We start from the raw sequence: 25,060 nt of genomic DNA on the forward strand, positions 1-25,060 counted from the left end.
AGCATTTATTGTTTTGTGTTTTTTGGATTAATGCTAGCCTTGTTGGGGTGAGATGATATCTTATTGTAGTTTTGATCTGCATTTCTCTAATGGCTAATGATCATGAGCATTTCTTCAAGTGTCTGTTAGCCACCTGAATATCTTCTTTGGTGAAGTGCCTGTTCATATCCTTTGCCCATTTTTTAATTGAGTTATTTGTCTTTTCGTTGTTGAGGTTTTGCAGTACCTTGTAGATTTCAGAGATTAGACACTGATCGGATTTGTCTTAGCCAAAATTTGGATTGGTATTGTATTGTATCTGTAGATCACTTTGTTGGAATTGACATTTTCACAATGTTGAGTCTACCTATCCATGAGCAAGACATGTTTTTCCACTTATGCAGGTCTCTTTTGGTTTATTGCAGTAGTGTCTTGTAGTTTTCATTGTATAGATCTTCTACATCTCTTGTTAGGTTTATTCCTAAGTATTTTATCTTCTTGGGGACTATTGTATATGGTATTGATTTGGTGATTTCCTCTTCGAGGTTCTCTTTGTTGGTGTAATTTTTAAAAGCTTTTGAGTTTGAAGTTATGATATCCTGAATCTAAAATCTAGCTGCAGAACAATCCAAGCAAAACAATTTACCAAATATTTTGCTTGGATTGTTCTGGAGCTATATTTTCAAATATTCTTGAAAGCCAAGAGAAAAAGCAAGATTTGGAGTTGCAACTATAGTACCAGATAGAGCAGGATAGTTTGTGAATATGGTGCTTGATCTCCCTGAGTTCACAGTTCTGTGGGGAATATTTATTCTTCTTTACAGGAAAAATCTGATGTACCCTAAGTAACTTATAATTGTGTGACCATAATTGAAAACAAGGCTTACAATATTTAAGAAAAGAAAAAGGATATCTAGAAAACTACCGGGCAGCATACTATCTGATAGGGTAAAGGCACATATATAGCCTATATTTAGAATGCGGTTGTCATACAAGAATGATATGCCTTGTGAATAAATTACATATTTAATAGCAGACCACAATAGCAATGTTGTTGTTATTGTTAGGTGTTATCGAATCGATTCCAACTTATTGCCACCCTATGTACGGTAGCAATATTTAAGCATTATTTGTTTATTAAGTACAGAATAAGTGGAGAAAGTAATACTAATAAATATTCAACATCTAATTTTGGAAAAAAGAACCAAAAAACTTGAAATTTGTTGCGTTCATTCTACAGTTTATTCTGAACTTTATATTATTAACTTTGAATAGTTCCAGTAAATGCCTCCCCATGTGACATTTCAGCCATTGCCACATGGCTAAAACAGGTGTAAACAAAGCCTGTTTTCCTTCTTCCCTTGTTGGCTTGAAAATTACCTTCACTAGACAGTGGGATTTGGATATTGAAGACACTCATTCCAGTACTTCAGGATTTGTTAAAAACTTCGTGTTTTAAAATTAGTAATATCCAATATTATTAAATATTATATCTGATAATTTCCAGTATGGTTTAGATATTGATGACACTGATTCCAGTACTTTAGGATTCATTAAAAACCTTTCTGAATATCCACATGATTAAGGAGAAACTGATTTTTGTGTTAATTAAATATAATTTCCACCTTTGTTAGATTCACATAGTATATATATTCATTAACAAAACAAAACAAAACCCATTGCCGTCCAGTTGATTCCAATTCATAGTAACCCTATAGGACAGACTAGATCTGCCCCATAGGGTTTCCAAGGAGAGGCTGCTGGATTTGAACTGCCAAACTTTTGGTTAGCAGCTGAGCTCTTAACCACTGCACCACCTTAAATATATTCACAGTTGAGTTGCTGTTTCTTAGAACTTGTCTGGTGCTTGTGTTCCCAGATGTCAGTGCTATGGCCATGCTGATACCTGTGATACAAAGAGCCAGCCGTACAGATGCCTCTGCTCTCGGGAAAGCTTCACGGAAGGACTTCACGTGAGTCTTCTGTTTTATGCATGGAAATCTAAAATACAAAAATAGCAATAGAGACTATAAATTCTATAAACTTAACTTTAGCAGAGCTTCTAGGCATAAATAAACAAACATAAATTAACATGAACCTAAAATGTATGTTATCTCAGAGAACTTTTTTTGTTGAGAAAAATAAAAGCCATCGATATAGTTGGAAATTTTGTTTTTAAAGACACTCAGATAAATTACAACTGAAATTAAACACTGAGGTTTTATTTCTTTTTCTTTCTTTTGTCAGCGCTATCATATTTTTTAAAATAAAATGTTTAAGGTGTTTGGATAGCATGACATTAAATAAAACATTGTCTGATTCCTGTATCTAAAGGATGTCTATATAAAGGTGTCTAGACAATGTATACACATTGTTTGTTAAGTAAGATGCAGGGAAATCCTTAAGTATTTGCCTCCATCAAGTTGATTTTATTGATGATATCAGTAATTCATTTTGGAAATCTGTAGTAAAATGACTTAGGAGTTATGTTACTATGTCTGTAGTGGTCAGGTGAAGTTTCATAGTTGAGGTTGAAATTTAGCTGTGTCTTCAGGAATAAGAGATAAATGGAAAAAAAATATCGAGGGATATTTGTTGATATTCATGTCCAGGATCAACATTAGCAATAGCTGATATGAAAGAGGGTACAAGAGCAGCAGCAATGGTACCAATAGTAAAACTATATAGTATGGAGTTTCCAGTAAATGGTGTTTGGGGCAATTGGTTTACAATTTGCAAAAAAATAAAGTTAGTCCCTCACGGCATGTACAAAAATCCAGGTGGCTTATAGATGATAAATATGAAAATAATGGTAAATCTATTAAACTAAAGATTTGAAGAAGTAAAACAAACAACCAAATTAAGATCCATGGAGGAATTTATGGACATATTATGTCATGTAAATATTTAGAATTCTGTCCAGTGTAAGGGATGAGGTAACTAAAGCGTAACCATAAGCTATGGACTGATAGAAAATATTTATATCATATTAGCAGGTGAAAAGTTAAAATCCTTAATAAACAAAGAACACTGACAAAATAATAACAAAAATATAACAACCTAATAAAAATGAGCAAATATAGAAACAAACAATTTGCAAAGAAAGAAATGATCATAATCAATGAACACATGAAAGGATATGAAACCTCACTTTTAATCAGAAAAAGGCGAATTCCAATAAAATATTGTTTTTCATCTATCCATTTATCAAAGACTTTAAAATTTAATAACATTTAGGGCTTCTGAGAATATAAACGTTTTATACACCATTAATGGGACTGCATATTGGTACCATATTTTTAGTGGGTACTTGACTCTATCTTTTAAAATTAAAAATTGCAAAGGCAGTGAACTCCATTACATAATTACTGTCATTCTAAAAAGCAATTATCCAAAGACAAGTGTAGTGGCATGGTATATTTGTATCTTTTGTTACGTAAACATGGGCTTATATGTTACTGTACCTTAACTTGTAAAATAGCAGCACTGTCTCTTAGACTGTTTCTTAGACTTGTGAATTTCCCTGCCGCCTAGACCTTGCCCTGTTGTACTTGGATTTAGTTACTCACTCCACTTCTCTGTGCAGTTTGTCTTAGGATATTCTAGAGGATCTTCTTTTTTACAAATTACCTGTCAAGGTTTTTGTGAATTCTATTTCTGTCTTCCGAGATTCTTAATCTGATCTAATTGGTTTTCCACTGCAACACTACTCTGTATAGTTCAATGACAAGGACATTTTCTAAAACGCAGGCTTCCTCTAGCACACTGCATGAGGTAGCCCGGCTGCTCAGTTTTAACAGAGTCTGATTTGGTTCCAACCTTCTCTCTATGTGCTCAAACTGAAACTTGTATGTTCTAATTCAGACATCCCTTTGAATATATTCTCCAGATCACTGGTTTATATCATTGATCTTTTTCTTTATATGTTTAGTTTTCATCCTAGCTAATAATTCTTTTGAAAGAAAGATCCTTGTCTTTTTACATTTTTGAAATATTTCTAAGTTTTAAAGTCTTGAATTTGGTCTGATGAGTATATCATAAGGTAAAATATTTTTGAAAAGTATTGACTTTAAGGTGTTTGAGTGTATGGCTTATTAAATTGTCACATAAAAGAAATTAATTGGATTAATTTGATTCATTCTTTATGGAGCCATTATTGTGTGTATGTGCATATTTAGATTTTTTTGTGCTTAGGTTTTTGTCTGTTAGCTTTGTTCTAGATTTTAAAATGAAGGTGACGTCTAATCGCAGTTTCTTCCTAGCGTCTTCTTTTTTAATCCTGTAAGATTGACACTTCTTCCCTTTCCTTATAATCAGTGATTTTTTTCATTAACCTAAAAACCCATTGCTGTGGAGTTGATTCCAACTCATGGCTACCCCATATGTTACAAAATGGAACTGCTCCATAGGGTTTTCTTGGCTGTAATCTTAGTGGGGGCATTCTCCTAAGGCCTTCCTTCCATGATCCCACTTCACCCATTGCCATTGAGTCGGTTCCGACTCATAGCAACCCTATAGGACAGAGTAGAACTGCCTATAGGGTCTCTGAGGAGTGACAGGTGGATTCAAACTGCCAAACTTTTGGTTAGCAGCTGAGCTCTTAACCACTGCACCACCAGGGCTCCATGGTACCACTGGGTAGGTTTGAACCACTAACCTTTAGGTTAGTAGTCAAGCACAAACCATTTGTGCTACCTGCAGATCTTTTCATTAACCTACCTCTCCCTCCTAAAAATATAAACACCCACTAAGCACCTAATTAAGAAATGCTCTGGGATGAATAGGGCAACTTATTCTGAATATATCTAGTATACGTGAACTAATGTCTGGCTAATGTTTTCACATCATGTCTTGTTTTCTGAGTGTCTCTTGCTTTATGTCTCTCTGTTTCTCTCTCTCAATGTCCTGTCTTATTATTTTTCTTTCTGTCTCTCTTTAATTGCTCACAGTTAAGTGTTTGATCTTTTATGATTCGTGGATGACTTTATGCTTCCCCTTAAAAATAGAGCCATTAAATGAATCAAGGCTCATGATTGGTTTCAAAAGTCAAGTTGGGATTTTCACACTTGGTCTCAGGTGGTGACTGTTCGCTTTTGAGGTAGAGAAATAATCGACTCTAATTTCAATTTGGAATACATATTATGCTTCTATTTAGACAGTAAGTGCCTTTTGAAAACACAAGTGAAAAAGTAGACTTTTGTGTTATTTTCCTCCTTGCCATATTTTGATAATTCATTAATTTATCCATAAATAAAAAAAGCAACAATTATCATTCACTTAGCAAAGTCTGGCCAATTCAGCTAAAGGGGAAAAGTCAATAGACTGTGCTAAATTGAATGATTTTTCAGTCCTATGAAATTTTCCACAATGAAAACGAAAAATGATTTTATAAAAGCATTCGTAAACATTACTTTCTCTGTTTGCTATAGTTCAAACTATTGTAATACATGTGGGGACTTGTGTGTCTGAGAAAATTTGTCTTAAGCTAATTTTAAAATGCACCTATTCAAATGCTTTTCACATTGTTTCACTTTTTAAAATAATAAGTCTTAATATAAGCCATTCATTTCCTATTGGAATCAATGGTTCTTTTTAAAGACCTGGACATAATCCAAAAAGAATGTCTTCAATTTCACAATATTATGCTAACCATTAATAATATTACTCAATAAACAGAGCTTTTGTGAATTATATTACAGCCATTTGCCAAACAGCTGAAAACGTCAGCCTTGAGAATATGCCAGTTCTTGGCAATTGTCGTTCCTCTGAGAAAGTGTTTTTAGCAGAAGTGAGAATGAATGAAGTGGGAAGAAAGGACTAGAATGGTGAATTCAGGAGCATGTTCATATAGGTAGCCATTCTAGAGAAGTTTCCTTATGTAACTTTCTTCAGTAGTTTATAAAGTTGATGTCACAAAATGGTGGTCCACAGGTAGGAATGGGATTTAAACAAACTATAATTTAATTTTCAACAGGGAATTTCATTTTTTGTTTTGTTTTGTTTTGTTTTAATTTCTGGCTTCTCTTAAATGATCAGAAGGAAATTCAACACTGTGTCCTTTTTCCTTTATGACAACAACTGACTCAGGATAGCAGTTACCTCTTTAGAGCAGTATCACTCTTCAATTTCCCACCATATACACCATTATCTATAGCTCTTGACAGCTAACTGAAAGGTCAGCAGTTTAAACCCACCAACTGCTTTGTGGGAAAAAGATGTAGCAGTCTGCTTCTGTAAAGATTTCCAGCCTTGGAAACCCTGTGGGACAGTTCTACCCTGCCCTATACGCCACTCTGAGTAGGAGCTGACTCAATGGCAATGGGTTTGGTTTTATGGGGGCACCCTTACTTCTGGGTGGCCTCACTTATTTATGCCATCTAACTGGTCTTCAAAGACATTTGAGCTTGTGAACCTTATAACCAAATATTATTAATAGATTTATATTAGTAGTTAGAATACGTAAGTTATTCTGGGTATAGCAAAAGATCAGCTGGCTATTGCCATAGCTCCAACCACCAGTACTCGTATTTCTTTTATCTCTCTATAAAAAATAAAAACTTGCAAGGCAGAGCCAACATGGTGCTATAGACAGAAGCACCACACCATCCCTCCACAGCAAAGACCTGAAAAATTAGGTAAAACAGAGACAAACGTCAATCCTGGAACCCTAAGCGTCAAATGAAGAGATAAAAGACTCAACCAAGTGCCAAATGGAATAAGAAACTGACAGGGAACAGAGGGTGAGGAGAAATAAGGAGCAGAGGTCCCTTATCCGCTAACGCAACACAGATTTGCCATCTTGGACTCCTGATGGAGATTGGCAGACAGGGAGTATGGGAAAGCAGCTTCATGCAGCTCCTAGAAAGAGATGGAGCACCCAGTAACCAGCTATACATGCTTTCCCATCCCCCACTTTTCCTTCCCCTGATCAACCTCTACCACTTCCCAGTGGGCCACGGTCACTGGGCCGGGAGGTGCTGGCTCTATGCTGCTTGGATTCGCCCTGCCCATATCATCCAGCTCTTTCAGTGTCATTTCTTTGTTGCTGGTGTTGCTTTTTTTGGCTTCTTTTGGTTTCTTTTCTCTCTCTCACCTCCTCCCCTTCCTTTCTTTTGAACACCTGGCTCCATGTGCCATCTCTGCTTCTTCTTGACAGGCTGTGAAGCGCCACTAGGCTGGGGAACTGCTTCCCCGGTCTGCGCTGCCATGCTGGTGGAATTCCTGGGGCCTTTTTGTTTGTTTGTTTGTTTTCTTTTTCTTTTTTCCTCTTTGTTTTTTTTCATTTCTCAGTTTCTTGTCTTTCTCTACTTACCTTCTTTTCCTGTTTCCTGAATACCTAGCACTGTGTTCCATTGCCACCCCTTCTAGCCAGGCTGTACAGCCTCAAGGCTTGGGAGCCACTTCCCCAATCTACGCAGCTGTGCCAGTGGGATCCCTGGGGACATTTCTTTTCTCTTTTTTTTTATTTTTATCTTTTTCTTCTTTCTTCATTTCTCGGTTTCTTGTCTCTCCACTCCAGTGGCAGGCTCCCACGGCACTTTTTTTATTTGCTCCCATTTCTTTCTCCTCTTTCTCTTCTTTCCCATACCCACTCAGCTCCACACATCATAACCTCCCTTCCTCCTGCCTATCTGCAATGCTCCCTGAACATCACATCCCCTAGCAGCACAGATACAGCCTACAAGAACCTGCCTTGCACTGACCCCTGGCCCACCCTGTCGGCCCCAGTAAGTGCCACAAACAACCCATCCCAGCAACTCCCCTTCAGCTAGATCTGCCCTGCTGCACCATAGCTGAACAACTGGCCCTGCCCATTGGACAAGGAGATGAAAACTGTCTTGTCCATAGATGAGCAAACAACAAAGAACACACAGCCAGCCTGCGCAGGCATAACCAAATAAAACAAAAAAACAGGGTGAAACAAACAAATCTACAATCAATAAACAGAGAAAATAACTACTGAATGTCCCAAAGACAGCATCCTGTATCAAGACATATTAAAAAAAACAGGACAGGGTAGTTCCAGTAGGCATCCCAAATAAAACACCAGATGACTTTCTAGTAGAAGAAAAGGCACTGGAACTACCTGATAGGGAATTCAAATCTCTATATTCAGAGCTATCCAAGAACTGAAGTAAAAAGCAGACAAAAATGAGGAAAAAATAGAAAAATTAATGGAAAAAGCAGACAAAATCATGGAAGAGACAGATAAAGTAGGAAGAATTAAGGAAAATAATACAGGAACTGAATGTCAAAATAAATTCATAGCTAGAAATCATACAGAAACAACAATTAGAAATCCAAAAAATAAACAACAAGATTTCAGAAATGGACAGTGTCACAGAAGGTCTAAAGAGCAGAATTGAAACAATGGAAGACAGAATCAGTGAAAATGAAGACAAATGCTTAGATACCACTTTGAGGAAAAATCAGAAAAAAGAACAAAGAAAAATGAAGAAACCCTGAGAATGATGTGGGATACAATCAAAAGCAACAATTTGCGAGAGATCAGAGTTCTGTCCAAAGAACTGCTGACAGAAAACTTTCCTAGTATCATGAAAGATGAAAAGCTGACCATAGAAGAAGCTCAGTGGACCCCAGATAGGATAGACCCCAAAAGAAAGTCACCAAGGCATATCATAGTCACACTCGCTAAAACCAAAGACAAAGAAAGAATCCTGAGAGCAGCTCGAGAAAACTAGCAAATAACCAAAACAACTCAAGATAATCTATTTATCAAAGACACTGTTGATACTGAGATAAACTTAAAAGCCCACTACTTTTTTTCTTAAGAGTCCCATTACATTTTATGATAACCTAAGCCATTTTCCGTAGAGAGATTCACTGATTCTCCTCAGCACTACTGGGCTAGGAGCTCCAACACATTTTTGAATTTTTATAGACAATTTTGAGGTCTTAACTTTAATGTATGATGCATACCATAAACAATCATAGCATATTTCATTAATAGAGCATAATTTTAGAGTACTTTGTACATTCCTTCCCCAGGAATGAAGGAGTGAATGATAAATTTTCTGAGCCCATTTTGGGATTGATCTAGGGCAAAACAAATTCCAAAAGACTTGATATTATTCAGTAATTTTGAAGCATATTTTCAAGCATAGTTGAATGTTTCCTAGTAGAATTCAGGATTACATGGCACTGAACATGCATGTATCATTAGATATATTAGAAACACAGTTGTTCTCTTAAATGATTAATATAATTTTATTTGAATAATAAGTAATCGCTGTTACTTGTATACAGTTTTTTGTTGTTTTGTTTTTAATGAACCTTTATATTTTGAGATAATTGTAGATTCACATGCAGTTGTAAGAAATAACACAAAGGGATCACGTGTTCTCTTTACCCAGTTTCTCCTAATGGTAATGTTTTATAAAACTAGTCTTTTCTTTCTTAAATCAACTTTCTTGAAGCATGATTTATATATGATAAAGTGTAATTATTTTAAAATACATAGGTTGATGAGTTTTGACAAGTGTATACCCCTGTGTAATCACCACACCATTCAAGACATAGAATGTTTCCCTTTCCCCAAATTCTCTTTTGCCTCTTTGCAGCCACAACCCCCAGTCCCAGGAAACACCAATCTGCTTTCAGTCATCACAGACTCATTTTGCATCTTCTAAAATTTCAAATCATGGAAATATTCAGTATGGTCTCTATGAGTCAAAATCGACTTAATGGCAATAGGTAAATCTTTAGTACCCAGGCTTTTAAATCCTCATTTAAAAAATATTCTCTAACTACTTGTATTATTAACTTTATTACAATAAAGTACCTCTGGTCCACCTGATCAGGAAGTCCATTATAACTATAAAAAAAGAATGTGTTAAGTTTTCGGTGCAGAATAGTACCTAGGAATTATAAGCTTGGGTGTCCATAGTATATGTCAACAAACACGATCGCATAGCCCTACAATATACCTGTTACTCTTCTTCATATCTTTTCTCATCTAATGCTTTCTTTACTTGTTCTAAGAGTTCAAATGTCGATAGTGTCTAGTGTTAAGAAAAGGGGTGTTAGTTGAAAATTGCATCCTTATGATTTTTCATTTTCCTTTAGAAGCTACATTCACCTCTCAGGGGCTCTAGGCCAAGAGTGATGCAATCATCGATGCCTCAGCCAAGCACTGGCACTTTGTTGGCCGCTTAGCTATTCTTTCCTCATTTTGTGACATCACTACCTGCATGGGTGCCCAAGCCTTCACAGAGCAATTTATTAGTAACTATGAGTAGTCATCTTAGTCTTTGGCTCTGATCTGTGACCCTTCTATAATATTAATCATGGCTCTTATGAATTAACTACAATCCAACTATCAGTATGCATTTTTGTTAGTATTACAAATAGCAGAGACAGCTTAAACATATTTTATAGAATAAGCTTTCCTACTATTCAATAACTTGAATGGTGCCAACAGCACACTCTACAGTGCTTATTATGGAAATGAATATTTCCTGTTATTTCAGAGAGTATGTTTCTCTAGAGCACGGAAGTCCAAAAGTATGAGTCATCATGACTGGTTTGCCTCATATTTATATTATACATCAAGCTTTACCACTACTTATTTTTTTTCTGTTTAGTCAAAGAAATATTTTACTCTAAAAGTATTTCATTTTATAATTTTTATAACTCTAGTGAATTAGTTCATGTTCATATAACTAGCAGTCAGATAGCTTACATTATAGAATCTATATTAGATGTCCATTTAGTGGGTCAAGGTCAAGACTTTCATTTCCTCTCTGACACTTGGTGATATTATTAATCTTTGGAAATATTTGCACAGATTTTTCCCTGAGATAGGTATGCACATAAATATATTGAAAATATGAAAAAGAGGTTAAGATCATGGGGGATAAGTTGAGACAGCCTTAGAGAAGAAGCAAATAAAGATAATGTAAGCAAAACAATAATTGAAGACATAAGGGTGAAGGACTTTTCAAAGTTGAGAAAAAACATGATTCCTCAGAATCTCCAGTAGCCTGAAAAAGAAAGAAAATATATACCTAAGTACATGATAATAAATCTGCTAATCACCAAAGACCAAGAGCAAATCCTAAAAGCAGCCACAGACAAAAGGCAAATTATTTATAGGAAATAACTGATACTAGATTTCTCAACAGCCACAATGGAAGCAGAAGACAGTACAATAATGCCTTTGAAATGCAGAGAGAAAGTAACCAACAAGCCGAGAATTGTATTTGTAGCTAGACGATCAATTAAAAACAAGGGGAAAAAAGATACATTTTAGTTTAACAAAAATTTAACACCAGTAGATTATCACTAAGAAAATTTTTAAAGGATATATTTCAGGAAGACATAAAATGATCGTATCAAAAAGAGTCTGATATGCAAGAAAGAATGGTGAGCAAGAAAACTGGCCAATATGTGGATGAATATAGATCAGCATAGACTGTACTAAATAGTAAGAATTATTTTATATATGGGAGTATGAAAAAATAAGGTAACACTACAATGGTCATTAAAAACAGCTTTTAAGATAGACAGGGATGACTGCATTTAAAGAGACTCAAGGTTATTCAGGAAGAGAATAGAATAATTTCCAGCTTTAAGCAAGTCTTTTTATTTTAAGGGATAACACATCAAAAGGGAAGAAATGTGTTATGTAGCTTCCCAAACTACAGAGGATAAAGTGGAATTAAAAAACAACTTTCTCATTTGAACATAAGACAAAAAGGAAGTGGAAAAGAAAAAGTCGAGTAAATAGAAAATGCAAATTCCAAATATATCAGTAATCATAAACAAATGTAAATGTGCTAAACTTGTTAGAAGTAAGAACTTGTCAAACTGAAATAAAACACAATATTTAGCATTTACAGGAACAGGGCCTGGATTAGATTAAGAGAGTGACTCTGCCACAAAATTTAAGGGGGTACCAAAAATATATTAATCAAAGTAAATAATCTTAAAGACAATGTGTAAAAATATCTAAATCAATACCAAACAGAGGAAGGACTACTCAAAACAAATAGGGGTTTCTAGACCATTTTAAGGACACTGGCTTTTATTCTCAATGAGATAGGAATTCATCTGAGGGTGCTATGCATAAAGGTGACATGATTTGACTTATATTTTCACAAGATTGTTGTTTTAAGGAAAATATTCTAGTTGATGTTTTGAGCATTTAAAGTAAAGAAGCTTTCATAGTAATCCAGGGATGAGGATATTCTGATTTAGACTATAGTGGTATTGGTGAATGCGGTTAGATGAATCTAAATAGAATTTACTGATTGATTAAAAGTGAGTTGTAGGCTGTAAAAGGATGATTTCAAGGATTTTGGCCTAACCAACTGGAAGGTTGCAGCTGACATTTTCTGAGATGGGAAAGGCTGGGCGAGAAACAAGTTTGAGGAGGTTGAGAAAGACCAGTAGTAGTTTTGGATGTGCCAATTAGAAATCAAAATAGAGTTACATGCATGTTTGGATTTAAAGGAGAAATTTGTGCACATAATTTTTGTTGTTGACCCTATACACAGCAGAACATACACCAGTTCAACAACTTCTATATGTACAATTCAGTGACACTGATTACATTCTTCAAGTTGTAGAACCATTCTCATTCTCCTTTTCCAAATTGTTTCTCCACCAATAACATAAACTCACTGCTCTCTAAGTTTCCTATCTAATCTTTCCAGTTGCTATTGTCAATTTGATCCTGTATAGATAGTTCTTAAAAGAGCACAATGCTCAAAGTAGACATTCTTTACCTATTAAGCTACAATATTGTTTAGTTGTAAGAAGACTTCAGGGAATATTTTTGGCTTAAGGTTTAAAGATTATCTCAGGGCAGAAGTTTTGGGGGTTCATCCAGCCTCCAGGCCTCCAGAAAGCCTGAATTCCATGAGAATTTGAAGTTCTGTTTGGCATGTTCTCCCTTTTGATCAGGGTTTTTCTATAAAATCTTTGGTCAGAACATTCACTAATGGTAGCCAGTCACCATCCCCTTCTTTGGATCTAATGGCAAAGGAGGCTGTTGTCCATGAGGCAATTAGCCACGCATTCCATTTCCTCCTTTTATTCCTAACTCTCCTTCCTCCTCCGCTGCTCCAGATGAATAGAGAGCAATGATTGTAACTTGGGGAGCCGCTTGGAAGCTTTTAAGACCTCAGGCACTTCGCAATGAACCAGGAGGTAAAACAGAAGCAGTAAATGTGATATTAGGCCAATTAACTGGGATGTCCCATAAAACCATGACCCTAGACCTCCAACCCAAGAAATCAAATCCCATGAGGTGTTTGGTTGTACATAAACAGCCTCAGCAGCTGCTCTTTTTGTTGTTCTAAATTTATCTATTACACAACTTTTTTGCCATTTCGACTTTTTACAAGTGTACAGCTTATTGAGAGCACTTACATTATTCGGCTATGCAACCTTACCTTTAATCAGTGTGATTTCTCCCTCATCGTAAATCAATGATCAGTGCTCCATAAGTAATAAATCCTCCTCTTTTCCCACTCCCTCTAGGCCCGGGTAACCACGAGTAAACTTTGGTCTCTATATTAATTTATCTGTTCTTGTCTTTTTATATGTGAGGTCATATGAGAGATTTTGCTGGAGGCAACAATTTGGAAGTAATGGCTATGATGATATTTAAAACCTTGAGACTGTATGAGATCAGCAAGGAGGTGATTGCAGACGGAGAAAAGATAGAGAAAATAAGTAGTCCAAGGCAGAATCCTGGCGCTCTCCCAATTTAAGAGGATTGGAGAAATAAAGAAAAAACAATAAAGGAGACTGAGATTGCCCAGTGAGGTAGAAAGGAAACCAGGAGACTTGGTGACCAGGAAGTCCAGTGAAGAAAGCACTTCAAGGAGGAGGAAGTGAACAACCCTGTAAGACAATGTGGATAATAAAGTAAGACTGGGACTGTGAAGTAATCATTGGATTTAAGAATGTGAAGATCATTAGTGACCTTGACAAGAACAGTTTCAATGAAGCAGTGGGTTTAAGAGAGAAAGGAGAAGAATTAAAGAGAGCTAGTACAGACAGCTTTTCAAAGAGCTTTTCTGGAAAAGGGACCACTGTAGTAGTCAAAGAACCGAAGTGGGCTGAAGAAAGACTTGTTTGTTTGAAATGGGATACACCAGGCTCTTCGCTGAGGGAAATAATTCTATACAGGGGAAAACTTACGATGTTAGGAGAAAGATAGGAAAAAGCGCCACCATGTTTTTCTTGAGTAAACTAGAGAGGATTGGATCTGTTGTTATACAAGGTGAGGGTTTGGGTTTAGAAAGGGTGATGGACAGATCATCACTGCAACAAGAAAGAAAGCAGAGTATATGGGCACTGTGCTTGCATAGCGAACAGATGTGGTAGTGTAAGCTTGCAAAAGGAACCTGCTGATTTTGTTTATTTTCTTGGGAACATAGAGGGCAAGATGGAAGCTGAAAATAAGGGAAGAGGTCTTTGAAGCCTACAAGGGAGGAGAGGGTATAAAATACCCACGTAGTCCCCGACTTACGATATATTCCAGTTACAATGGACTGCACTTATGGGTAGCTGTTTTTTTTTTTTTTATTGCTGTTGTTGTTTTGTACATCTTATTATTAGTAAAATGTACTACTATATTTTTATGCAAATAACACACACCTTCTACGTTTGTTTGCCAGCCGCTCTCTCTTTTCATGAGGTATATTTGTAAGCACGTTATGCTAATTTTTTGACAGCAGCATGTAAAAAATTGGCCTAGCAGCACTTACAAAACTACCTCACCAGACGAGGGTGCCGTTGGCAAACACGTAGAAGGCGTGCATTATTTGTGTAAAAATATGGTGCATACAGTGTTGCAGTGCGTAATTTGCTGAAGTTATCATTCTCAGATGTTCACTCACAGATGTTCGATGGTATGATTTACCGTTCAAAACACTGCTGTATAGGAGGCTATGAAAACTTGAAAAAAAAGAGAAGTTTTCGACTTACATCAGAAATGATTCATGACAGAGCCATCTGAATAAAACCCCACCGTAGGTCGGGGACTACCTGTAAAGCACATGGCTTAAGGAAGAGAACTGTGACAGCTGGGTCACATTAGTGGCTCACTTGAGGTTTGAAGTCATAAAATTGAAGTGAGATAGGTTTGCATTTTTTTAAATGAAATTCAGTTGTGTGGCTGTAGTCTTTAAAGAAATGTTGAGTTTGTTTGAACCGCTGTTGGGATACAATGAAGTAAGTAAGAGGGAAGGGGATTGAGTTTGTATGCAAAGGATTGATTGTTATAATGATCATAGAATTGAAGCTGGGTAAGGAGAGAAGTGAGGACCATGGAAGGGGTGGGGGGGTTTGGGCGGGTGTGCTGAGGAACAGAGAAAGATGTTAGAATGAATAAATGTGTGTCCCTGTGGGGTGGAAGGATTGACTAACAGGGATCCTGAGGGTGGAACTGAAAACATAGCAGCAGTGGTAGGATAGTTGGAGGTTTGTAATTGAGATCATGGAGGTTTGGAGTTATTGGCAATAAGTTATTGAAGATATCCATGGAATAGGTAGATAAAAGAGTTTGGAGGAGAAGCGATCAAGGGCCTGAGAGTTATTAAAGGAACAAGGTGTTAAAGGAACATGTATATGGATATTAAAAAGCGACAAAGAATTATAACAACAAGAGTTGTGGTAGAAACCCTGACAATGAGCCAGTATATAAAATCCTTAAGGAAGGAAGGGAGAAAAGCTGGGATCATTAGTTAACCTCAACAAGGAGGGGTGATGCAGTCTGATGATATGAGGTACAGAGCTGGAGTTTAAAGGGAAGAGGAAGAGAAAATGCTCCAGAAGCATCAATGAGGAACAAAGAGGACACTTATTCTAGTAGTATGCACAGAAAGAAACAAACAGTCGTTAACTAGATCGCTTCAGGGGAAGCAGTGTCTGTCCTTCAACTGGGAGCCTTGTATCACAGAGCAAGAAGGGCAAGAAGGGCATGGACACATTCAGAGAAAAATTTAATAAATGTTGCTAATGACTGATTGTGAATTCCAGAAAGCAAAGCGGAAGAGTTTCAAGAGATAGGGTAAAGTCAGGTTAGAAATGGTGAAGTAAAAAAGCAGTATGGGGATTAGGAAGGACGGGGATCCTGGACTTCTTGTGGTGCCAAATGTACACAGTAATAAAAGGCATAATGAGGTAAGTTCTGAACGTCTCCAGTAAAACACTGGTGAATGCCTGTGAGGATGAGGAGAGAAGGGAGCCTAGCCTAGAGCTAGCACAACTACGGAACTCCTTCCTGGTCTCTGCAGATGAGGTCACGAAGGAGGATGGTCTTATTCCTGTTGTGTAAGATTCCAGAGCTCTCTCTTGCTTCCTGTCAACAGAGGCTTGAAGGCAAGGAATTAAAAAAGGTTTTACCTGAGGACTCATGGTTTTATTTTGAACTGGGCCAAGGAGATGAAACCAAATGAGGGCAGTACAAAAAATGAAATTTATAGGCCAGTCTCACTTGTAAACGTAATCACAAAAACTCTTGAATGAAAGAATAGCAAACCACATCTAGCCATGTACGAAAACAACAGTATACAGTTAGCAAATTGGACTTATACTAGTAATGCAAGTGTGATTTAATAAATCTATTAATGTAATTCACCAAACTAATAAATGAAAGAAGGAAAAACGTATGATCATTTCAATAGATTTAGGAAAAAGAAGTTGATAAAATTTAACACTCATCTGGATAAACATTCTCAGCACATTCTTAATTGAAGAATACTTTCTTAATCTGATAAAGAACATCTGCAAACTTCTAGAAACAACAGTGAACTTAATGGTGGATCAGTTGAAACATTCCCATTAAAATTAGGAATAAGGCAATAAGTCTATTATTCAACATTGAACAAGAGGTTCTAGCCAGCTCAGTATGATAAGAAAAATAAATGAAAAGTTAAAGAATCAAAAAGAGAGAAACCACACTGTCAATATCTGAAGACCAGATGATTAATTCATAGAAAATACAAAATCTTCAGGCAAATTATTAAATATTAGTAAGAGATTTCAGTTAGGTAGTTGGATATAGAACGTTGTAGGTGTTAGCTTTGTTGAGTCGGCCTCCAATTCATGGTGGCCCCGTGAACGATGGGAGCAGATCTTTCTGATCCTCTGGGTGTTCATTGGCTGATTTTCAGAAGTGGATCTCCAGGCCTTTCTTCCTAGTCTATCTTGGTCTGAAAGCTCCACTGCTCAGCATCATAGCAACACACAAGCCTCCACTGACAGAGGAGTAGTGACAGTGCTTGAGATGCATTGGCTGGGTATTGAACCGGGGTCTCCTGCATGGAAGGTGAGAATTCTACCTATGAATCACCACTGCCCGTGGATATAGGATTGATATAAGGAAATGAATTCCTCTTATATACCAGTATAATGGAAAAAAATTTAATTTAAAAAGGAATACCAATTATAATCACACCTAAAAATAAATCTACAAAAAATGAACATGGAGAAAAAATTATTAAAAAATTACATTAAAAGACATAGATAATTCAACGGAGACATCATGTTCATGGAGAGGAAGATTTAATATCACAAAAATATCAGTTCTCCCCAATCATAATATAAATTCAATTCAATTCCAATCAAATTTCAATATAATTTTTTAATGTAACTTGACAGGCTGATTCTAACAAAATGATGATTAGAGAGGCAAAAATAACAAACAACATGAAAAAGGTAAGGAGTGGCAGAGACTTGCGCTACCAGATATCAAGTCTTATTATTTTTAAATATGTAATAGTTAAGACAAGAAGATATTGTCTCAAGTATTCAGAAACAGATCAATAGAACCATAGAGGACTCAGACAGAGAAACATCCTTTGGTGGAATCTTAACAAAAAAGGAGGCATTTCATATCAATGATGGGGGAAGTAGTGGACTATTGAATAGTGTTTTTCATATAAAAAATGAGTTATTCTTCATATGAAAAGTTGGATTTGTAACTTATACCATAAACAAACATCAATTCTCAGCAAAATATGCATCTAAATATAAAATAAAAGCCTAATTTTTTGGCAGGGAAAATATAGTGTGTGTTTATGACTTTGGATACAAGCAGCACAAATTATAAAGGAAGAAACTGGTAAATGCTGCTACTTTAAAATCAAGGACATATGATCATCAAAAGATACAATTTTACCGAAAGAAAAAGCTAAAGACAGAGCAAAATTGTCTACAATATAACATGTATAACTGACAAGGCTACCCTTTAAATCAAACAACACCGTTGAAAAATGGACAAAAGAAATGAACTTTTCTGACAATTCATAGAAAACAGTATGAAAAAGCAGCCCAAACAACCAACATACATATGAAAACGCCTGCAACTTCAGTGGTTATCAGTAAACGAATAAAAGCTCTGAGGAAGCATTTGATACCCATCAGGCTGGTTAAGATTTAGAAGTCTGAAATTTTCAGGGGCTGGCAAATTGTGGATTAATAGAGACTCGTACGACTGCTGTGAGGTGCCAGCACTGTGCAAAACAATTTGTAAATATCCAACTAGAATACAGCAGTTGATATGAATGAATATAGCTATGGCATCAACATGACTGCACCTCTCAATTATGCATGCAAAAAGAAAGTTGCAGAATAATACATATAGTATGCCATTTATGTACATTTTAAAAGCATGCAAAACAATACTATGTTACTAAGTAATACATGGAGCCCTGCTGGCGTGGTAGTTAAGAGCTTGACTAGCAGTTCGAATCCACCAGCCACTCCTTGGAAACTCTATGGAGCAGTTCTACTCTGTCCTACAGGGTTGCTATGAGTCAGAATTGACTCAATGGCAATGGGTTTGGTTTTGTTTTTTTAAATAATGCATAAATATACAATGAAAATATCAAGAAGTGTTTGTAAATTAATACTACTAAATTCAGCTGTGATTGGTGTAGTTATGTTTTATGGCTGTTTTAGTTTTTAAGTTTGGTGGTCTTTGCTTTTTTATTTTTTGTAATTTCTGCATGTCTTAAATATTTCAATTTTGTTTCCCTAAAAATATGATTTATACATCTATCAGGAACATATCTTCTATGTTAAGCATTCATGCTATGGCTAAAAATCAGAGCAGAAGTGACTCTTTTCAGCGTGGACTAACCATTACTAAATTCATGATCATTGTGTATGTTTAAGTTCTGTTGTGAAAATTGATCATTTGCCAGCTTTATTCATTCAACAAATCTTTATTAAATGTCTTCCATGCACAGAGCATTATACTAGAGTACAGCCATTCTGTCTTGATTACAGATGCAAGAATTTGAAAATACTGAAGGACCTTCATTTGTGAAATTTGAAAAAGATTCCCTGGCAGACACTAATTACTATAATAAATGTAGATGACTTTAGTGCAAACACATGACTCAAGCTGACAATTAGTAATTAACAAATAATATATATATTGCAGGCATTTTAAATCTTAAAAGAAAAATTTACATGCAGCAATACTTTATGAAATAATTTTTTTCTTTACTAATATAGTACTCATGTCTAATACTATGCAAAATTTCCAGTCTAGCATGGCTTCATATCCAAATATAACTGCAAATTCCTTTTTACATCAGCTGGTTAAGTTTTCAGGATCCTTAAAATCTAAAAGACAGAGATCATGCATTGTGCTTCTTAATACATTATCCAGATTTACATGATATATTCTTCTGAAAAGTTGCATGTAAAGAACATTTTAATATAATGTATCTTTTTATCTCCATTGTTTCTTGATAAAACAGTGCAGGTTTTCCTGTGCAGATGTAATCTCTATTTTCCCAGAGCATCTCAATAGGGTTAAATTATTATGGTTGCGACAAAATAAAATTGTTTTGGCTCAGTCTTTCCCCACAAACTTGAACAAACCTTAAAAGCCGCCTTTCTGGGCCCTTGGGGAAACCTGATGTGTCTTACATGTGACTTTTCTATCTCGGGCCCTGAACAAGTCCCACGATTAAAGAGGAAGAGGGGATAAGAAAGGTAGGGAGGTCAAAGGAGAAATCAATCACCAAACAACAGGCAGTATTCAAATTTAATAAATAAGACTTTAGGGCTCCTCCTGCAAAAAGATGATTGCATCTCATTGAGCTACTAGACATAGCTAGACAGGTCTGTATTCACAGTCAGGAACCCTTATGCTTAAAAATACATAGACTATCAGTTATATGGAGATAATGTTTAGAACGGAATCAGTTATTCAGATAGTTCTGGCTGCCATCTATTTTTTGCAAATGTAGATTGTGTTTCGTGTGTTATAAATTTTTATTTGATTATTTTCTAATCCTCCACTTCATTTTGCATTTCAAGGTCCAGATTAGGCATTGTATGAGTTAGAAAGTTTCTAAAAGTAGCCAGCATATGGTAAGAGATGAAATGTCAAATAAATTACTTATGTTAAGTGCTCATGATCATTGTATTGTCACCTGTGTCTGATCGGTATTGTTCAATGGTCTTAGTAACTATTTAATTTTTGCTATAAATTTGAATACCTAGACAGTAGGTAACATTGTATCCATGGACACTTTAATTATATGAGAATTTCCAACCAGGGGAAAGATAATTACTGAGAAAGGAATATGTCATTGAAGGATAAATACGTGATCATTTCTATCTTCTCAATGGCAAAGCTTAGTAATTGTTTTTGGATTTGCTAATTGAAATTACATAATAATCTACATGTAAAATCCATAGGGAAAATGTTATTGCATTTACCTTGAAACCTTTAATGTTACTCTTCAATTAAATACTAGTCACATTAAGGCACAGTCCTGTAACATCATAATTGTGAAGAGTCTATTAGGTCATTTGTTCATGCATTCATCAAACATATTTTGATCATCTACCATGTGCAAAAGGAGCCCTGGTGGCACAGTGGTTAAATGCTTGACTGCTAACTCAAAGGTTGATGGTTTGAACCCACCAGCCGCTCTGTGGGAGAAAAATGTGACAGTCTGGTCCTGTAAAGATTACAGCCTTGGAAACCCTATGGGGCAGTCCTACTCTGTCCTACAGTTTCGCTGTGTGTTGGAACCAACTGGAAGGCGATCGGTTTTCATGGGACCATGTGCAGAGCAAGGAGCACCTTGCTATTTAGACTCTCTCTGCAGGTGGGATATATATATTTTTTTAATATACACTTTCCTATAAATTTTCCCCCCAAACCGATCATTCATAATAAATGAACAAGCTTGTCTGACATTGCTTTTGGGATTTGAGCATTACAGCTAGCTCGGACACTGCTCCTGGAAAAACAGCCCATGAGTACCCTGAAGTTTTGATGTTTGCAATGACGATTTCTCTGTCCAGTAGACAAAAGAAATTACACTGAGACTGCATCATTTGAATTACAATTGAACTGCTACATCTGAAAGAAAGAGGAAAGCTGAGCCCAAGGACAATTATTATTATTAGAGATTTAGGCTCTCAGAATGTGTAACACACTGGGCTGCCTTCCACTGATGACAAAGGAGCAATTTGCAGACTTTCTTTCAGAGGTTCTCCAATTTGTTGAGACCATTTGGCATCAAGTGAACAAATTACCTCTTTTAGTTCAGTGAGAAGTACTATATGCTGATCTCTAAAAAGTGAGCATTTTCTAGTTTCTCACTGAAGCAGATTGTCTTCCTCCCCTTCCCACTAACCCCTACATGTCTCTGAATTGTTCAGCTAGGAGGTGGAGAGGCTTCATCCTTGGGTTTCTAGGGCTCTATAGGGTCGCTCTGAGTTGGAATCAGCTCCAGCACACAACAACTACAGCCATTTACACACAGCAGTTTACACTCTGAGGTGAGGATGGACACTTAGCCACAGTGAATCCACTCAGCTTCTTCCTCCCTCAGCGATCAGTTTTCCATTCCTGGAACCGGTATAGCGTGATGAGGAGGAGCCAGGGTTCTGGAGGAGAACACTTAGCTAATATATAAATTAAGTGCCTGCTGTGTGCCAGGGCTTATTCGAGGCACTGGGGATATAGTAATGGGTAAAAACAAAAATTTCTGTCTTCAGAAATTTTTCCACGCTAGTTTTACATTCTAGTGGATGACCTTGGAAAAGTTATTAAGTGTCTCTAATCCTCAGGTTTCTCATCTATAAAATGGAGGCAATAGCAACCCCCTACTTCACAGTTTGTTGTAAAGATTTAGTCAGCTGATGCGTTCTGTAAAACACTTACGCCTGGCACCAGAAGTATTAGCTATTCTTACTGCATTGAATGCATTCCCTAGAAAAAGAAATTTGTGGGCATTTTACCATTGAGCGTGTAAAGGGAAATGATTTCCTCTTTCTCTCCCTCTTTTTTTTTTTTGCTAGAACCACTCTCTAATGAAGGAATTGAACAGAAATGAGCTCTTGTTACATCATTCATTCATTCACTCACTCATGCATTCATTTGTTCATTCATCACTCATTCAGTAAACATTTATTGAGCAATTACAATGTTTTGTATATTATATACAATGTTAATGATTCATAAGGTCAATGAAATCTGGTTCCTGCCTGAAGAAGCTCAGACTCTAGTAAAGAAAACAGATAAGTAAATGAACTATTATAATAACAGTTTCAATGATTTCAAAAGTATAGAAAAAATGCTTTTTTCACTATAAACAATAAAATAAGGCAGCACTCAGAATTGTCCTTTGGGCCTCTAGAATTTTAGCCTGTATAGTACATACTAAGAGGCACTGGTAGCACGGTGGTTAAGTGCTTGTAATTAACCAAAAGATCAGTGATTTGAACCCACCAGTGGCTCCAAGGGAGAAAGATGTGGCAGTCTGTTTCCATAAAGATTACAGCCTTGGAAACCCTAATAGACCATAGTTATGAGTCAAAATCTACTCAATGGCAATGGGTTTGGTTTGTGGGCTAGTACGTACTAGACTTAAGAAAAAATAACGTATTATTTCATTTATTAAATACTTCTTATAAATTTTCCAGATACAACTTTTAAAAAATAAACATTTTTAGAAAATAAATTAATCTAAGTTTTGAAATCACTCACAGGCCGTTTGTTCACCTCTCAGTTTTCCTAACCTGTGAATTTTGAAGACAAGTTAAGTTGTTTTGGATGACTCATGGTCGTCATTATAAACTTAAGTGTCAAAGGATACAAAGTCTGTCGGATGCTAAAGGCTGCCCTGTGAGTAACTTGTAGAAAAATCCTACTCATCCCAACCATCCTTCTCATGGACTTCACGAGTCTTTGGCTTAAGAGGACATTTTTCTTCTTCATTTATTCAAAGAAATATACTGAGTGTTTAAGATTGTTGGGTAAGTGATTGGATAAAAGAGTTGCTGCTATAGTTAAATTACCTTAAATTTTCCTTTAAATAATTTTGTACTTTCTCTGCAAATTTGAGGGCAATAAGAAGTAATTGAATCAAAATTGATACTGATGGGGGTAAGGCTGATAATAATGCTTCAGGCTTGTGGATTATCTTTGAAAGATTGTCTTTGCTAGTCTGTAGTAGAACAAAAGAACAATGTATTCCAGTTTAATGATCCAAAAGAGAGAAATGTCATCGTGTATTATTAGAATATAATGTAATAAAATAAATTTCATCAGTCTTCTAGATTCAATGATTGTTCTATGATTTTCCTACCTGAACATGTCAGAGTGTTTGGCTGTAACTTAGTGGAGTTGATAAGAAGCCTTTAAGAAGCTATCAGAATGAACGCAGTTAAATGAATCAGTAAAGAAGGTCCTCAACCCTGATACAGCCATTGTTTAACCTTATAATTTGAGCATCCAGGGACATATCACAGGGAATCCAGTTGTTGCAGAAGAAAGTGAAACATAATTAAAAGTGACAAATTATCAGCCGGAAATTGGGAAAACATTAAGTAGAAATCCATCTGGTTCCAGAGCTGCATAAAATAAAAGGTTTCAAAATATTTTTAGATCTTAAATGTGACTTTGAAAGTCACTGATAGAAAAGATGGAAGAAAATTGTGAGAACTCAAAAATTACTCATAATGCGTTTACCAGTTATAAATATTTCTTCCATTTTGTCATGGTTCTCCTTGAATTATCTGGAAGCAGTTGTGAAGAAACACAATTGTAAGACCAAAAACGTAATAGTTTGATGAAACTTTATAATCAAAGGATAGACTACAAAATATTCCTTCTCTCTTATTTTGTCTTTGGAAACCATACAAAATGATAATAGACCAGCATTGTCCTTAAGCTCAAAGGCCAAAATATAGGACAGGGCGTCTTTGTATGATTTAAATAAAATTTTAAAACAGGAGTTAAGCCGTCACCTCTCAAAATCCTTGCTTCTATATATTAACCTAATTGTTTTAAAATATTTATACCTTTTAAAAATCATGCTCTGTTTACAGATGATTCATAAACTCTTCCAGCCTACAATACTGAGGGGATCATTTTCTCTGTAGTATCTTACTGATTTGTGTGGCGTTTAAACTTGTAACATTTTAATTTTCTTAGATTTTCTAAGTGAAGTGTTACATGTGAAGGATGCAATTGATGTATAATTTTCTTGTAACCATCCGTGCAGTTGGACTTTATTTTCCCCCAAATTTTTACAACACTAGTAATAAATACATACTGTGGAAAAAAATACTTACAAAAAATATAAGCCCTCTGTAATCCCACCACCCATAGATAACCTCAGCAAATACTCTTAGTTTGTATCCTTTCAGACCTGTTATTATCGTTATTATTAATAAATCTATGTCATTTATCTCTACCTCCTTAAAGTTGTATCTCTACATCTATATACATGGATGCATCTGTCTTTATCTAGATAATAGGATTATATTTTGCATATTATTTTTAGCTTGAGTTTAAATACAAACCATATTATAAATACTTTTATATATTTATATTGATAAATACTTGCATTATATCCCATTGAAAATACATGATATTTATTTAACCAGTTCCTTACTTTTGAGCATTTAATTTCTTCACTGCTACAAATACCCAGTTATAAAAAATCCTTCTCAAATAGCTTTAAAATTATACTTACCTGAATTCTCACTGAGATTGCTGGTTCCAGAGGAATGCACACATAGGCAGCTCCTGATTGTTGTTATCGTGGTTATTAGTTGTAGA

The 25,060-nt window shown here is 35.8% G+C and overlaps 1 protein-coding gene across 1 annotated transcript in view; it reads left to right on the forward strand.

Annotated features, from left to right (window-relative positions):
* LOC101357370 (usherin) overlaps positions 1-25,060 on the forward strand; it is a 276,794-nt gene that overhangs the window by 126,832 nt on the left and 124,902 nt on the right. Inside the window, exon 8 of the mRNA XM_004375958.2 lies at positions 1,859-1,952. Coding sequence (XP_004376015.1) covers positions 1,859-1,952 — 94 coding nt within the window. The remainder of the gene's footprint in view (positions 1-1,858; positions 1,953-25,060) is intronic.

This window comes from Trichechus manatus, unplaced genomic scaffold (genome assembly GCF_000243295.1).
Source record: "Trichechus manatus latirostris isolate Lorelei unplaced genomic scaffold, TriManLat1.0 scaffold00039, whole genome shotgun sequence".
NCBI lineage: Eukaryota > Metazoa > Chordata > Mammalia > Sirenia > Trichechidae > Trichechus > Trichechus manatus.